Source organism: Agelaius tricolor, unplaced genomic scaffold, assembly GCF_023055355.1.
Source record: "Agelaius tricolor isolate 1412-34295 unplaced genomic scaffold, bAgeTri1.0.p SCAF_35, whole genome shotgun sequence".
Taxonomy (NCBI): domain Eukaryota; kingdom Metazoa; phylum Chordata; class Aves; order Passeriformes; family Icteridae; genus Agelaius; species Agelaius tricolor.
In genome coordinates, this window is record NW_027269295.1 from 491621 (window position 1) to 507832 (window position 16212).

The 16212-nt window shown below is 55.3% G+C and overlaps 2 protein-coding genes across 3 annotated transcripts; both read right to left on the reverse strand.

The window, feature by feature from the left end:
- Positions 1-94: 94 nt before the first annotated feature.
- Positions 95-5125, reverse strand: TVP23C (trans-golgi network vesicle protein 23 homolog C). Of its 2 annotated transcripts, XM_071452687.1 has the most exons (7): positions 5038-5125; positions 3677-3759; positions 3365-3509; positions 2848-2937; positions 2184-2315; positions 1975-2103; positions 95-1315 (listed from the first exon to the last, which is right to left on the reverse strand). In XM_071452687.1, exons 1-7 carry the CDS (start codon positions 5038-5040, stop codon positions 1283-1285), a joined length of 615 nt encoding a protein of 204 aa, XP_071308788.1. In that variant the 5' UTR covers positions 5041-5125; the 3' UTR covers positions 95-1282. The 2 variants fall into 2 exon arrangements, with proteins under 2 accessions (XP_071308788.1, XP_071308789.1); XM_071452688.1 differs by lacking the exon at positions 3365-3509 and having other exon boundaries at positions 5038-5054.
- A 1750-nt stretch (positions 5126-6875) lies between these two features.
- LOC139602776 (F-box/WD repeat-containing protein 10-like) lies at positions 6876-15734 on the reverse strand. The gene is made up of 11 exons (XM_071452933.1): positions 15641-15734; positions 15422-15549; positions 14409-14537; positions 13837-13949; positions 13268-13465; positions 12345-12466; positions 11149-11297; positions 10665-10807; positions 9716-9874; positions 8641-8849; positions 6876-7711 (listed from the first exon to the last, which is right to left on the reverse strand). Exons 1-11 carry the CDS (start codon positions 15732-15734, stop codon positions 6876-6878), a joined length of 2280 nt encoding a protein of 759 aa, XP_071309034.1.
- Between the last annotated feature and the right edge of the window lie 478 nt (positions 15735-16212).

Below are 16212 nucleotides of genomic sequence, written 5' to 3' on the forward strand. Positions count from 1 at the left end.
GAACAGTTTGAATGGACAATGAACTCCTGCTGAAGGTGCCTGACAAGGACACGGGGCGGAAATGAGCCACGAACCACAGAAGGGATGTCTGGGCTGGTTAAACAAAGCAGCATTTTAATTTCAAGATTTTATAAATACGTATTTACAAAAGGAAGGTATCAATCAGAGTTAAACAAACGTACAGCTGCCAGAACTGCAGAGCACAGGGACAGGAACCAGGGCAATGCAACCCCACAATTCACAGCACACAGGAGTCAGAAAGAAACCATCATGTAAATCCTTCATTCCCAATCCTGGCCCAGAACGTTCAGCACCTGCTGCTGTGGAAGCACAGGCTCCAGAGGAGGAGCTGGGCTGGTCCCTCTGCAGGGATGAGCTCAGACACAGCACTGCCCCCAGGCAGGGCTCTCCCCAGCTCAGGGACAGCACAGAGCAGCTCTGCAGGAGGGTGACACCCTGCCAGTGCCACCCCTGCGCCAGGAGCTGCCATCCCCACACCCTGCTGCCCTGAGGAGCAGCCCCAGGCCCCAGGGTCCCCTCCAGGACACGCCGGGGCCTCAGGGTGACAGGCCAGGCACACAGGGCTGCAGCCTTCCCTGGAAACTCTGCTGCTCTTCTACTCTCCAGACAGGCCTAGGCCTGCAGGGATCCCACAGATCCAGGGCTTTAGGATGCTCTCCTAAGGGTCTGTGAAGGCTTCAGAAACCAGGGCCAGTTCACAGGTCACCTCCTGCAGCTGCCATGGGACCTCAGGGATCTTCCAGCAGCTCCATTTCCTTCAGATGCCCCTCACTGCAGCCCCTCAGAGCCATTCCAGTCACACAGTCAGGGATGCAGGCCCAAAAAATCACTCCTTAAATTGTAGCAACAACCTCCAAGAGCCAAACCTGAAAGCCCACAGCTGAAAGCACCCAGGCACCAAGTGCTGAAGGAGCAGGAGAGTTCCCAAGGCTTGGCTTGTACATGGCTTTTCTGAAGAATCTCCAGCAAAATTTTTTTAAACTCATCCAGTATCTCTAAACCTCTATAAAACCCACTCAGGCTATCTTTTAATTTAAAGTTTAAGCAAATTAATTCTTGTTAATCAAACTAAAGAGAAGACTTAAACACAAACTGCTAGTGGAAAATGGAATATAAGTTGCCAGGAGTGTTAACCTCAAGTCTTGCACAATTTATTTACTTCTTTTGATTCACACCTTGTGTGCAGCTCCCAGATTGCTCAGAGCAACTTCTCTGTTGGTCACTGCTGGGAATGCAGCCTGGCTGGAGGCTCCCACCACACTCAGGATGCTGCTTGCTCCTCTGTAGCCATGGTCTGCAGGAGGCAAGATCAAAGAGGGCAGGAGAACTCTGTGAGTCACTGCTGGGATTTTGGGGCAAAACCATTCATTTCTGCCAGAGCCTGAGACTGGCCTGGGCGCCTGGGTAAGCCCTGGCAGGGTACAAGAATTCAGGAGCAAACCAAGGAGGGGATGGGCCCAGCACAGAGGGCCAGAAAGGTCATCAGTGTTTGAGCTTCTCTCACAGCAATGGCAGCAATTACAGCAGATATCTGTGAACCTGGGGCAGCCAAAACACCTCTGCCAGGGTCATCAATACCGCCAGGAAAGGCAGCAGTGGGGTGGAAATGGGGTGGCTGCTCCTGCTGCAACATTTGTTCCCTTTCCTGCAAGGAGCAGACCCAGAGCTGGGGGAGAACAGGAGCTGCTGGAAGAGCTGGGTGGAGGTGGGGGAGAACACAGAGGGCAGTGGCAGCCCTGTCAGCCAGGTGCTACTCCCAGCACAGCAGTCACATCCCAGTAATTCCCATGGCACCAGCCAACACCACAGCCCTGGATGACAGCAATTAGCAGTGCTCTGAGCCTTAATTAACGGGCTCAGGTCCCCAGCAGCAGCGTGGGCAGGGCCCCACTGCACAGCCCAGAACCCCAACGAGCCCCTCTGGCTTTCCCAGGGCTGCCCTGGGGGCCTCACCTGCCGCAGGAACTGCTTGCCCAGGTAGCTGGTTGCCATGCTGGTCAGGTTCTTCCTGCTGCCAACTTTACACCTGATGTAGCCGTAGAGGTTGGCTCCCTGCAGCACCACCCCCATCACCACCACTGCCTGCGACAGGGAAAAGCATCAGCAGCTGGCAGCTCCTGGCTCAGACAGGGCAGGGCCAGAGCAGCCCGGGGGGCACTCACCAACCACTTCACTTTGAAAGAGAAGAGAGCACTGAAGGCAAAGATCACCCAGATCATGGGGCAGGTGATCAAGCCCAGCCAGAAAATTCGGGACTCTGCTTCAGATGAGGTCTTACCCCCTTGTGCTGACACCTGGAACAGAAAGGAAATGGCAGTGACCAGGCTGCTCCATCCTACAGATCCCACATCCTTAAAACCAGGGCAGAATCCCCACACTCCCTGGGATTTCCCTCCACACAATAGCACTGGGTGCCTCCAGGATTAATTTCCACATCACACAAAGACATCTCTGCAACAGGAAGTGTTTCCACTTAAGGGAACCTTTTCAGTTTTCTCTCAGAATCACCGGAGGCAGCAGCATCAAAACCTCTTTGAATGCTTGGAGCTAGAAGGGTAATTTGGGAAAAATGACATTTCCTGCAAGGTTCAGTTACAAAGCTCAGAAACAGCCAAAGGAGTCATTTCCTACCTCCAAAAACCACAGACTTACAGTACTTATATTAAGCCAGATCAATACATCATGAGAACTTTTTAATAACCCAACAATCAGAAAGCTCATCCAGCAGCCTGCACAGTTCCCTGTGCAACCCCCCCTTCTCCAGCAGCACCACCAACCACCAGGGGTTCCTAAAGCAGACAGGAGTACAAGAACCAAATCACCAACCTTCCTGGCCTCAAACACCCAGTGACTCCTGCCATCATCATCCACCTGGTTCCACCAGCGAAGGCCGACCATGAGCCGCCCTGTGACGTTCTGCAAGAGAGGAGAACCCATGAGCTCTGGGGTCCTGTGCAAAGAACCCTCCTGCCACAGCTCAGGGCCGGGCTGCTGCTTTCCACAGCACCTGTCTGCCTCACACTGGGAGAATGAGAGCCACAACAAGCCGTTTCCTCAGAGATCCAGCAGATCTAGGATGCTTCTGAGCTGGTAACAAAGCCTGTGCTGCCTCAAAAGGGAGCCTAACAAATGCTCTCCCCTTGGTTTCCCAAAGGAACCAAGTGCACAGAAATGTCAGTTTATTTCATAAAGCTCTGCAATCCCCTCCAGCACCTGAGGGTGTTTTGGGGGTACCATTTTGTGGGAGAGGCACAAAGAAATGACTTTTCTGAGACATGAGCATCACTGTCGATTATTTTTACACAGCAAGACAAAGACAACAAAAAGCACAAGAGGAACTCACCTTTACAGCCCAGAAGTCACAGGACAGGAGGAGGATGATGGTCACCATGCAGGCAATGAAGCTGTTGGTTAAGAGCTCACAGAGCAGATAAACAACGATGGCACTGACTCGGAAGAATAAGTGGAAAAATGATGCCACTGGGTGCCTGGAATGAAGGACAGGACAGTCACAGCTCCTGCAGACAAGTGACACTGCCAGGGGTAAGGGTCAGCATTGTAACATGAACCCAGTGTTCTGGAAACATGGGAAATAACTGCCTGGGAGGTGACACAAGGAAGAGACATTCCAGAAACTCCCTCTGTCCCCACCAACCTTATTTTTGACTTTTTGGATCTCCTGGATGCATCATCATCTGCATCAAAGAGAGACACATCTTCAATGTCATCACTGCTGTCCTGAGGGGGGAGCAGAGGCAAAGGGTTACAGGAGAAAAATGAAACCTGATGTTTTCAACATCAGCCTGGGACAGTGCTCATCACTCAGAAAACCACGGAGGCACCTCAGGATCAGAATTCATTTGGGAAGAAGGTGAAGATTTAACCACACACAAGCCTACAGTGTGATCTCAGAAATGATCATCGGGGCTCAGACTGGTGAGCTGCAGCTGGGCTGATCACAAACCCCACTGCTTCCAGGTGTGGAAAGAGCACACCTGGCTCTGGCACACCTGGCTCTGGCACACAGCCTCCAACGCATGCCCTCCTTGCCCGGTGACTCCAGCTGGGGCAGTGTTTTTGTTCCTGAGCCTTCCAGGACAGTCACTGCCCGGGACTGCGGCCAGGACGGAGAACTGAGAGAAGCCGCTCTGCTGGGAGCCCCAGTGGTGCCAAGTGAGCCCCGAGCTGTGGGTGCCAGCAGCTCTGTCCGTGTCACACACTGCCAGGCTCCGTCCGTGTCACACACTGCCAGGTAACCGTCCATGTCACACACTGCCAGGCACCGTCTGTGTCACACACTGCCAGGCACCGTCCGTGTCACACACTGCCAGGCTCCGTCCGTGTCACACACTGCCAAGCACCGTCCGTGTCACACACTGCCAGGCTCCGTCCGTGTCACACACTGCCAGGCACCGTCCGTGTCACACACTGCCAGGCACCGTCCGTGTCACACACTGCCAGGCACCGTCCGTGTCACACAGCACCGGGCACGGCCGTGTCACACACCGCTCCGGCCGTGTCACACAGCACCGGGCACGGCCGTGTCACACACCGCTCCGGCCGTGTCACACACCGCTCCGGCCGTGTCACACAGCACCGGGCACGGCCGTGTCACACACCGCTCCGGCCGTGTCACACAGCACCGGGCACGGCCGTGTCACACACCGCTCCGGCCGTGTCACACACCGCTCCGGCCGTGTCACGCAGCGCTGGGCACCGGCCGTGGAGCCCCGCGGGGCCCTTGGTACGGACGGGCGGGCCTGTCACGGCAGGAAGGGCCTCCGCGCCCCGCAGCTCGCCCGGGGCCTGTGGGAAGGGGGTCCCGCTCCGGGATCCTATGATCCGTGCCCAGGCCCCTGCTCCGGCCCCGGTCTCGAGATCCCGGTCCCGGGTCCCGTGTCCCATGCCCAAGCCCCTGATCCCGGTCCCGAATGCCGGTCCCGAATACCAATGCCGGTCCCGGTCCCGGTCTCGTGTCCCATGCCCAATCCCCCGGTCCCGGTCCCGGTCCCGTACCATGGTCGGAGCCGCCACTTCCGCCTCGCCGCTCGCGTCACGGCCGTGGACCAATCGCGGCGCGTCCCGTGACCCCGCTCCGCCGCTCCGCTCCCTGCGCGTGCGCGCTAGCGGGAGCCGGGCGCGAGACGTGGCCGGGGCCGCTCCCACCAACGACCCTGAGGGGAGCGGGGGGGCCCGGGGGGACCCTGAGGGACCGGCACCGGCACCGGCACCGCCTGAAGGGAGCAGGGGGGATCCTAAGGGACCGGTACCGCTTGAGGGGAGCGGGGGGACCCTGAGGGACCGGCACCGCCTGAAGGGAGCGGGGGGATCCCGGGAAACCGGCACCGGCACCGCCTGAGGGGAGCGGGAGGGATCCTGAGGGACCGGCACCGCTTGAGGGGAGCGGGGGGACCCTGAGGGGGTCCCGGGAACCGGCACCGCCTGAAGGGAGCGGGGGGATCCGGGGTGCTGGCCCGTGAGCGCCCACAGGTTCAGGGAGCTGCTGATTTACGGACTCCCAAGTTGAACACAACCCTGTGATCCTCCTCACTTCGTCATGGCCAAAAAGGAACCAGCCCTTCCGTGCTGTTTTTCTACCAGGCTTTATTGAGAGACGCGGGTTGTGGCGCGGTTCCTTGGCCGCAGCCGGGCGGGTTTGTCCTCGTTCCTTGGGAGCAGCTGCCATCGTGTGGCGGAGCTGCCATCGTCCGCCCCGCCGCTCGGTTCCTGTGCCGTGCCAGCTGCCCGCCTCCCCGCGGGCACACTCTCCGGCTTCATCCCAGCGTGTGCGAGTCGAAGATGGCATTGAATTAAACAAACCAACACTAATCACAGCCCCAACGTGGGGAGAGTTTCAGAGACTCTAATTTCAAACCAGAACAGCTGCTGAAAGCCCCTTGGCATCACCATGGGCAGAAGTGGCCTCTCTCAAACCTCTGATACAACAGATTTTTGGTACGCCAGCCCAGACACTCAAAGCTAGATAAATAGCGTTTTTCAAATACTAGAAAGGCTTTTGTCACCTTGTTAAGTTCTCAGCATTATTGGAAACCACAAAATGACAGAGTAGTTGGGGTTGGAAGAAACCTTAAAGACCATCCAGTTCCATCCCCCTGCCATGGACAGGAAACCTTCCGCAGTCAAGTGCAAGTAGGCATTTATCCACAGAAATGGGGAGATTGAACCCCTTACCCTGTTTTGCATTTCATAGAGATGAAGCCTAAGCTGCTTTCCCCAGGGGCTGGGGCAGCTCCTCCCCAGGGCAGCACTGCAGCCTCCCTGCTGGACCTCCCCAGGGTTCCCTCAGCTCTGTCCAGCCTGGCTGGCTCCCTCGGGATGGCAGCACCTCTGCTCTGGGGCATTAATTAATGGTGATGTTAAAATCAGACCCAGCATCAGCCCCCAGTTACCAGCCTCCAAGCAGACTTTGTGTCACCGATCCATCAGCTTTCAGTCCACGCATCTTCAGCTTCTACACCCTAATCAATCCACAGAAGCTCTGATAAGAAGTTTTTATTATTATTCTCCCAGGACTGAGCCCATCCTGAGCTGTGTTGGTGTCAGACAGTGCCATGTTGGAAACAACAGCAGGTTTAGGGAGTTAAATCCAGGAGAGAGCTCAGTCCATTCCCTGCCTTGACAAATAGCTGAATATACCAACAGTATTTCTTAGGAAAACTTACAGTGGGGCAGTGTTTTACACTTACAACCACAGGGAGTATACTTAAATAAACTAAACATACTTAAATATATATAAATGAATATATCTGTATTTTATACTTAAAGCCACATGGCAGACTCAGCTGGACACCAGAATCCCAGGTCATGGCTGCTGTCTAGACCTGGGGATCACCTCAGATAAATGTGTTATGCCCAAGTTCTGGAGCAGGTGTTTTCCTCTCCCCAGTAAAAGAATCCACAGGTAGGCCTTTCATTTTCCTCAGCCAGGCTTTCCTTCTGGCTCTGTCTTTGTCTTCCGTGGGCTTTGCCTGCTGTGCCTGGTGCTGAGCTGCCACAGCTGCCTCACGCAGCTCCTGCTCTGCAGTCAGGAGCCTGAACCCACTGTCCCTGCGGGAAGCGGAGGCACAGGAGGGCTGTATTCTCCTGGCAGCTCCGTTCCTCATCTCTGCAGCCCTGCCAGGCGTCGGTTGGATCAGCTCTGAGGAAGCTGTGCAGAGATCAATGAGCTGATGCCCCTCTTTGGAACCAGGAGTTTCTTTCCCACAGCCGCTGGGAGCTTTCCTTTCTCCCAGCGAGCCACGGAGCTTGGGACGTACAACACAGGGAGCAGGGATGGAGGATTTCACAGCGGGGCTGTGCAAAGAGTTCTCCAGCCTGAGCCGCAGCATTTTGGTTTCAAAGGGAGTTGAGATTTTTGCCACGGCCAGCGAACGGCTGTGCAGCCTGGCGCGCTGGAGCCGGCACCGCTGCTCCTGGTGCTGCAGGGCCGCCCTGGGCACCGGCCGCTGCCCGGGGCGCTGCTGCTGGGCTGCCCTGGCCCTTGCAGAGAGCAGGCTGGGGCTGCGGCTGCCTGCGCCGGCCCTGCAGGAGCTCTGCAGCGTGCCGATCGTCAGGAGGAACTTGTCAGGGGACATGGGACTCCTTGGGTCTCTCTGGGGCAGCTCACACTCCAAAGTGGCCTCTGCCTCCTCAGCTGCAGGGGAAGCAGAGCCCTGTTCAGCTTCATCACCTGTAGCCAAAACCAAAGCAACACATTTGGGGTTGAGAGGCTTTCCCACACACTGCAGAGCACAGAGTCAGAGAATCACAGAATGAGTTGAGTTGGGAGGGACCCCCAGGGATCACCCAGCCCAGCCCCTGTCCCTGCCCAGACCCCAACAACCCCAGCCTGGGCATCCCTGGCAGCGCTGCCCAAAGGCTCCTGGAGCTCTGGCAGCCTCGGGGCCGTGCCCATTCCCTGGGCAGTGCCAGCACCTCTGGGGGAGCCTGGGCAGTGCCAGCACCCTCTGGGGGAGAACCTTGCCCTGGTCTCCAGCCTAAACTGCCCTGGCCCAGCTCCTGCTGTTCCCTGGGTCCTGTCTTTTACCAAGCAGAGCATCAGCTGGCATCTGCTGGCCTGGACAGCAGGAACCTTTTCCCAGCCCATCACTTTATCTGCAATACTCAGTTTGTAGAGCTGAAGGATTTGTCATCACACTGCATTGAATAGCTCTGACTAAAAACAAAATAACATCACTGTGTTACAATTGAAAAGGTGCCTGTTTCTGGGCAGTTGCCTTTCCCAGTGATGGCAGATCCTGAATGTAGGTGTTCTCTCACTTTCTCGGGTGTTTGCAATGAATAATTCAAGCCCTGAATCAGCAGCGTGTTTCCAAGCCCACCAGCTGTGCGAATATGAATACTACTACTGATTTCTGTCTTACTCAGTTGGAAAATGACAGTGCCTGTCTTGAAAAATGTGTTGAAGTTACACCAACCCCTTGTAAAAAGGCAGAAGGGTTTCACAGAAGCCTAGAAAATGACAGAACCATTGAAATGGAACAGCACATCTGCTCTTGACAACAGCAGAGTCTGAATATTGGCTGGGCTGGGGGTAGTGCCTGCTTGGTTTGTAGCTCAGTTTAGAAAAGCCAGAAAAGAAGAGGCTCAGTGTGATACTTTTGGGTCTTCCACGGCTCTTTGGTCTCTGGCGAGATTTTGAGGACTTGTCTGGAGCTCGCTGCTGCTCTGCACCGGTGCCCTGGCGCTTCCCCTTCTGGGACCTCCTGTCCTCCTTGGGCACCTCTCTGTCGGCGGGGAGGGAATAGTCCCACGCCACCTCCTCGAACTGGAGCAGCAGCAGCCTGCTGGGGGAGTTGGTCAGCACCCTGCAGGAGGGAGGGGAGAGCCATGAAAGCACAGGGATCACAGACACAGCAGGTCCTGCCTGAGGGGCTCCTGTGCAACGCAAACCCCGCGGCCTCCAACAGATCTGAGATCATCGTCTCTCCGGGAAGGAGCAGCAGCGATTGACCCCATCAATCAGACACTGCACATTTTAACTTGTGCTCTGTGCGAGTCTCTGGTGTTCTTTTCATTCTGCTCCATGGCAAAATTAATTTAAAAATAATTAAGATGAAAATTTCCAGCAGTGGACAGAGCTAGATCAGAGTAGCGCTAAAGGATGCGAGTACCTGAGTACAAATACCATATTGTCAGGGACATCTAAGTGTGGATTGAAGGGCTGTGCTGGTCTGGTTGGGCTGGTGTCAATTCCTTCATAGCTGCCCATTTATTGCTGTGTTTTAGAGTGTGGCCAACCCAGCCCTCAAACCACAGCAATGTTTTACCCTTTGCTTCCACAGAAGCTGGGAGCCACCTTTAGTTAGAGGTGCAAAAGTGAATGAACCTGAAGGATTTCTCATTATTGGCCTTTACAAAGAGGCTGTAGGTCAGGGAACAGGCAGAGACTGTCAGGTATTGGCTTGATTCTCCAACCTCCTAAGAATTTCTGAATTCAGCTTTACAGCTGGGTCTGTATCTTCAGCTGTAGAGAAACAGGAGATTGTACATTGCTGAAGAGACTGAAGAAATCTTTTCAGACACTGTGAACTAAACCAGATCATTGAAGCAGCTAATAAATAGTGGAGTCCTTTAAAAGTTATTTGTGAGAAGGAAAAATGCACAGTTCCTTGAATTTCAGTGCAATCCACCAAACCTGGGCCAGAGGCTGCTGGCAGCTGCTGTCACCCACCTGTTGCCTGCGACACAGAGAGCAGACACGGGGTCCCCGCTGCCGCTGGGCTCCAGCACTTTGAGGCAGGTGCCAGTCAGGAAGCTGAATATCCGAATGCATCCATCAGCACAGCCACTGACGACTCTGAGATACAGGAACTCCAGGGACAGGACTTCCCTGCAAACACACCAGGCCAGTTGGTGTTCCATGGTGCTGGCACAGGGGGAAATGGTCAGAGAGCTCCTTCAGCCCGCAGGAGCAGCAGAGCTCTGGCTGCAGCAGCAGCCTGCACTGAGGAGCTGATCAGGGCATTGCACAGGTCTGACAGAGACCTCTCAGGTCATGTCCAAACCAACAGCCCCGTGCATCCTTCCACTGGAAGGTGTCCCTGCCCGTGGCAGGGGGGTGGAATGAGGTGATCTTTAGGGTCCCTTCCAACCCAAACCATCCCGGGATTCTGTGATTCCATGCTCCCCATAGCAACCATATGGTCGTGGCCATCTGCTGCATTTGAAATTTCAGTTTTATGTCCAGGAAAATCAATGAAAACCATACGATCCTCCAGTTTTCACAGCTCTAGATACAATTTAAGTCTGAGAGGATGGCGTAACGCACAGTTGGTCAGCATGAAACTGGGCCACCTCTATTCCTGCCCAGGTGATGTGACACCCTGTGGCACACAGCGGGGGATCCTTGCAATACTGGGCTGTGCTGTCTGCCTTTGGTCACCCCTGGTTGTGAGAAAGGGTTGTGGGTTTGCATTTCAGATTGTTCCAGCTCTTAACTGAAAATGCTTCTTGTGACCGTGGGGTGTCTGACAGAGCCTTTGAGATAAAGATTGGTGCAAGTGGGATATTTCAAATCCTCAGACTGGTAATTAAGGCATTTTCTGGTCCTGTAAGGGGCACTTTTTCTGTACAGTTTCAGTCCACTGTTGAATACAACTTGAAACACATCTGATTCCTACTTGGGGTGGAAGAAAGCTATCAGGCATCTCCTAAATTTTCCCAACATGCTCCATCCCAGGGCATATCCATCACTGCCCCCTGTGACGAGGTGCCACTGGTCAAAGGCCAAGCAGAGAACTGGGCCTTGGTGCCTCTCTAATGTCTGCAAAGTAAAAGAAGAAGGTGCAACACAATCAGTAATGGGGATGTAAATCTGTCTGAGGTGTCCCATGGCTTTCAGGACACCAACCCAACATGGTTTTATAGTGGTATGGTACCAGTGCCCCCCATGGATAACTGTGATTGTTTTATAGTCACTGAAATGTTCTGGGCTTGGTGCTGCTGCTGAGCTCCTGGGATGGAATTACATCCCTTTTCCATCTTTATTACATGGGATTATTTTCTTTTTTAGAAAGTCTTTGGCAAACGCAAAAAAACCTGTTATAAACTAGCAGAGAATGGTGACCATTTAGCACAGAATTATCCACCCCAGAGGAAACTCACCTTGATCAGAGCCCCTGTCTCTGCACTCCAGATCTTCACCAGCCCTCGGTGACCCCCACTGACCACGTGGGTCCCGTCCATCCTCACTGCCCCCACAGGGCTGCTGTGCATCAGAGTCCTGAGGCATTCCCCACTCCTCAGGCTCCACACTGCTGGGGCAGCAAGGAGGAGAATTAAAAATGCATCTGCCCCAGTGATGAGTTTTGGGAGTACAACATGCCTTAAAAAATACTATTGGATTACAGTCACACCTTGTACCTGCAGCTGTGAGGAGCTGAGTGCTGGCTTAAAAAGCATAATTGCATGGCAAACAATTTAAATGTGAAGTCCAGAAAAAGCACATCTTTTTCACCTTGATTCTGTAAGGAAACATCTGGCAAAGCTGATAGTTGATGCCACTTGCCCAAGAGTTGGGATGGCATTACAGCCACAAAGCTACTAATTCTGAATAAAAGCAGAAATAATGAGAATTTAGTCCCTGACATAATCAGAGACTGTGTGTGCACGTGTCCCCAGCTGTGACTCACAGCCTCACTCCCCACAGCCGCCTGCCCATGGTTCTGCAGTGGTTCCCTCTGGCTGGGGGCTTCCAGTGCTCCTGTCCCTCACCTTTCACCTCTCACCATGCCATCCCCAGCTCCCAGTGCTCTCCCCTTTCACCTCTCACCATGCCATCCCCAGCTCCCAGTGCTCCTGTCCCTCACCTTTCACCTCTCACCATGCCATCCCCAGCTCCCAGTGCCCTCACCTCTCACCATGCCATCCCCAGCTCCCAGTGCTCTCACCTTTCACCTTTCACCATGCCATCCCAGCTCCCAGTGCTCCTGTCCCTCACCTCTCACCATGCCATCCCCAGCTCCCAGTGCCCTCACCTTTCACCTTTCACCATGCCATCCCCAGCTCCCAGTGCTCTCACCTTTCACCTTTCACCATGCCATCCCCAGCTCCCAGTGCTCTCACCTTTCACCTTTCACCATGCCATCCCCAGCTCCCAGTGCCCTCACCTTTCACCATGCCATCCCCAGCTCCCAGTGCCCTCACCTCTCACCATGCCATCCCCAGCTGCCAGTGCCCTCACCTTTCACCATGCCATCCCCAGCTCCCAGTGCTCCTGTCCCTCACCTTTCACCATGCCATCCCCAGCTCCCAGTGCCCTCACCTTTCACCATGCCATCCCCAGCTGCCAGTGCTCTCACCTTTCACCATGCCATCCCCAGCTCCTGACACCAGGTGCTCCTGGTGGGAATGCAGGCAGGTGATGGTCGCATAGTGACCCGTGAAGGTTCTCACACAGGCCCCACTGTGAATATTCCAGCACCTGCAGAGAGGAGAACTTTAGGATTCCTTCCATGTGGTTCCATTATTATTTCTTATTTAACGTGCCCAGCTGTGCTCCCACACACAGGTTAAAATCAGGAGCTGTTCTGCTGAGGTGTCACAGCAGTTGCAGCGGCAGGTCAGGCTCAGCATTAACGTTTGCCCCTGTCCCTCCCTCTTTCCTCACTGTGGCAGGCTGGGTGTACTGGCACAGCCCCAGCTCACCTGATGCTGAGCTCCAGGCTGGGTGAACCTGGCACAGCCCCAGCTCACCTGCTGCTGAGCTCCAGGCTGGGTGAACCTGGCACAGCCCCAGCTCACCTGCTGCTGAGCTCCAGGCTGGGTGAACCTGGCACAGCCCCAGCTCACCTGCTGCTGAGCTCCAGGCTGGGTGAACCTGGCACAGCCCCAGCTCACCTGATGCTGGGCTCCAGGCTGGGTGTCCTGGCACAGCCCCAGCTCACCTGATGCTGGGCTCCAGGCTGGTGCTGCTGAGCAAGAACCCTCAGCTCACCTGATGCTGGGCTCCAGGCTGGTGCTGCTGAGCAGGAACCCTCAGCTCACCTGATGCTGGGCTCCAGGCTGGTGCTGCTGAACTCTCAGCTCACCTGATGCTGGGCTCCAGGCTGGTGCTGCTGAGCAGGAACCCTCAGCTCACCTGATGCTGGGCTCCAGGCTGGTGCTGCTGAACTCTCAGCTCACCTGATGCTGGGCTCCAGGCTGGTGCTGCTGAGCAGGATCCCTCAGCTCACCTGATGCCAAGCTCCAGGCTGGTGCTGCTGAGCAGGATCCCTCAGCTCACCTGATGCCAAGCTCCAGGCTGGTGCTGCTGAGCAGGATCCCTCTGTCCTCGCGCAGGCACAGGGCTCTGACGGGCCCGGCGTGGCCGTGCAGCCGCAGCTCCTCCTTCCCTCCCGGCACACGGAGCAGCCTCAGCCTCCTGCTGCCAGCAGCCACCCAGTCCCCACCGCTGAAATGGGCTCTCCTTGCCCTGTCAGACCTGCCAGGAGCAGTGCCTGGCTGAGCTTTAGCAGGCCTGGCTCAGCACTGCCCTGCCTTCAGCTGGGCACGGTGGGCAGAGGTGAATCCTTTGCAGGGCACCACCACAGCCCCTAAATCTGCACTTCCCCCTTGGTATCAGGGTGGGCAGAGGGGCGAGGGCTCCTCCCAGCCCCATATCCCTTGGATACACCATGGATCACCAACCCTTATTCCTTTAAAAACAGCTTATCTTGGCATCTTTATTTTTAAAATGGAGATTTCTTAACACTGACACTGAGGGACCCTTCTCCAGCCATCCAGGAGGATCACAGGGAATGGAACAGCTTTCCTAGAGCTGCTCTTGGCCCCACAGCTGGGCACTCTACTCACTGCTCCAGGAGGACACAGGTCTTGTAGGGGCCACAGAAGACATTCCTCTCTTCCAGCTCGATCTTGTCAGTTTTCAGTTCCCGATAGGCTTCGTGCAGACCCAAATCCTCTGTCTGATGACAAGAGAAATAAGGAAAAGTAACTCAGAGAGGCAGGAATGCAGCATTATTCTATAGTATTGAACCTAGCAGCTCTAGGGAGGAGCCCAGAGTAAGGAATACCAGAGTGCAGCAAGGCCCTGCTTAGTCCAGGGCTGTTCCCAGGCCGTGTTCTGTGGCATAAATGGAAGCCCTGAGAGTTGCACCCTTTATTCTGAGGGAAGAAGGCCCCTGGCCCTAGGATTGTGCCATGACTGGGGACACACGGGAGTGAGGCTGAAGTCTGGGAATGCCTCCCAAACTCCCTCCCATGTGGGAAGGTGCTGAGCAAGCCCTGGTCCCTATGAGCTGCTCAGGATGGGGCAATCCAAAGGCAGGAGTGGGAAAGAAGGAAGCAATTCCAAATTCACTGTGCTGTCTCCCATGAGCTGTCCTCTCTCCTCCCCAAACACTGACATGCAGCATCCAACAAACCTTGGATTTGCGCCTCTTCTTCTGCTCCTTGTCCTTCACTTCAGTGACCTCACCCTCATCGTTTAACTGGGGAATTTGCACATCGACTCTTTTAGCATAGTTTGGCATGGTTTTTCTAGGACACAACTCCTGGAATAACCCAACAGAGGCAGGAGTCACTGCAGAGCCCACGCTGGCAGGGCGTGCTGCTCCTCTCCTCAGCTGCTGGGGCTCCCTGCAGAGCTGAGCTGCCCACTCTGCCTTCTCCTTGAGACCTGGCTTGCAGTTACCACTCTATCTACCTCAGGTCTAACTTCTGGTGAAAAATAATTGCTTTTTGTTGTTTTTTTTTTTTTTCCAAACTCTAATCTTAAGCTTTTAATAAGCAGCAAAATTTTGAGCTCATCTCATCTTTGGCAGGCACTCAGTTGATTCAGAATCCAAACCCACTGAGATGGGAGGCTCTCAAAACACCTCAGTCAAGACTCGAGATTCATTTTTAGCCTGTGAAACCTTCCCTGAAGCATTTCTGAAGGCCAGCACAGAGCTGAGTCCAGAGTGTCTCCTGGGGGAGGCTCCTTCCCACCTTGCCCTGTGGCAGGTCCTGCTGGCCAGGCCAGGCCTGTCCCAGCAGTTCTGTATTCCCGTGCTCCAGCCATAGCCCCCAGCCCCTCACAGAGCCCGTGCATTTCCCTTGCCCTGTGTGGAGCAAGTGGAGCTCATTCCTGAGCTGCCTTGGGAGCTGCTGAAGCTCTGCCCAACCTCCAGCACCTCTGGAAATGTTCATTGTGACCAAAGTCAGCTTTCCTGAAGAACGTTTGGATGCATTTCTAGAGTCTCGGGCTCTCTAAAGGAGACTGAAAGCTGTTCCTGTGACAGTGTGAAATGTCACCTGGCTTTGCTCTGGAGGTGGAAGGGCCATGGCAGAGTTGGGGGGCAGCCTCTGGTACAGGAATTCCCATTTAACAGCTTGGGCAGCAGCAAACCCCCTCTTTTTCAGGTGCATGATAATGGCAGGAGCCCAGGTGTCCCACCTGCAGCTGCAGGAGGCTCCTCTGGACTGTGCTCTGACACTCCCTGTCCTCCCGGACCCGCCGCACCAGGAGCTCCCAGTGACCATTCACAGCAGAGCAGGCATCCAGGGATTTCTGATCCAAAAGCCCTGGGAAGTTCAAGGGACAGGTTGGCTGATCCCCTCTGGAAACCTTCCCTTCCCCTCAGGGGAAAGCCCTGGAAAATCAGAGCAGCTTTACCCAGGATGGCCATGGACAGCTGGAATGGCAGGGCACGAGTAAAGTCCTTGGGCTGGCTGCCATCAGAGCCTGACGGGAGTGACACAGGAGCCATGGTGGCATCTGCACCAGCTGGGGACAAAGGTGAGCTGTCCCCTGCATGGGACCTTCCTGGCAGGGCACTCAGTGCACTGGGGCCAAAGGCACGTTCTGGAGCTTGGCCAGCTGGAAAACAGGGAATTTACAGTCCTGGAAGTGCTCGAGTTCTGGTGCCACAGACAGCAGCACTGCCAGCAGTGCCCTGGAAGGGCTGGGTGGTTTTTAACTCGTCACTTTGGCTCTGTGCAAGTCACAGGAAAGCGCTGGGAGCGCTCCTGTTCTCTGGGACAGCACAGAGGCAGCCCCAGGGATGGGCACGGGAGGGGACAGCCCCAGGGATGGGCACGGGAGGGGACAGCCCCAGGGATGGGTACGGGAGGGGACAGCCCCAGGGAACAACATGGGAGGGGACAGCCCCAGGGATGGGCATGGAGGGGACAGCCCCAGGGATGGGCACGGGAGGGGACAGCCCCAGGGATGGGCACGGGAGGGGA

Bases quoted from the DNA above. Each gene is read 5' to 3' on its own strand.
- TVP23C (XM_071452687.1), bottom strand. The intron at 2,316-2,847 runs GTTGGTGATTTG...TTTCTGTTCCAG, and splicing joins GGGTGTTTGAGGCCAGGAAG to GTGTCAGCACAAGGGGGTAA. The intron at 1,316-1,974 runs GTGAGGCCCCCA...TGCCTCCTGCAG, and splicing joins GCAAGCAGTTCCTGCGGCAG to ACCATGGCTACAGAGGAGCA.
- LOC139602776 (XM_071452933.1), bottom strand. From the start codon at position 15,734: ATGGCTCCTGTGTCACTCCCGTCAGGCTCTGATGGCAGCCAGCCCAAG. The intron at 12,467-13,267 runs GTGAGCTGAGGG...TCCTCTCTGCAG, and splicing joins AGCCTGGAGCTTGGCATCAG to GTGCTGGAATATTCACAGTG. The intron at 7,712-8,640 runs GTATCACACTGA...TTTTGGCTACAG, and splicing joins GAGCCGTGGAAGACCCAAAA to GTGATGAAGCTGAACAGGGC.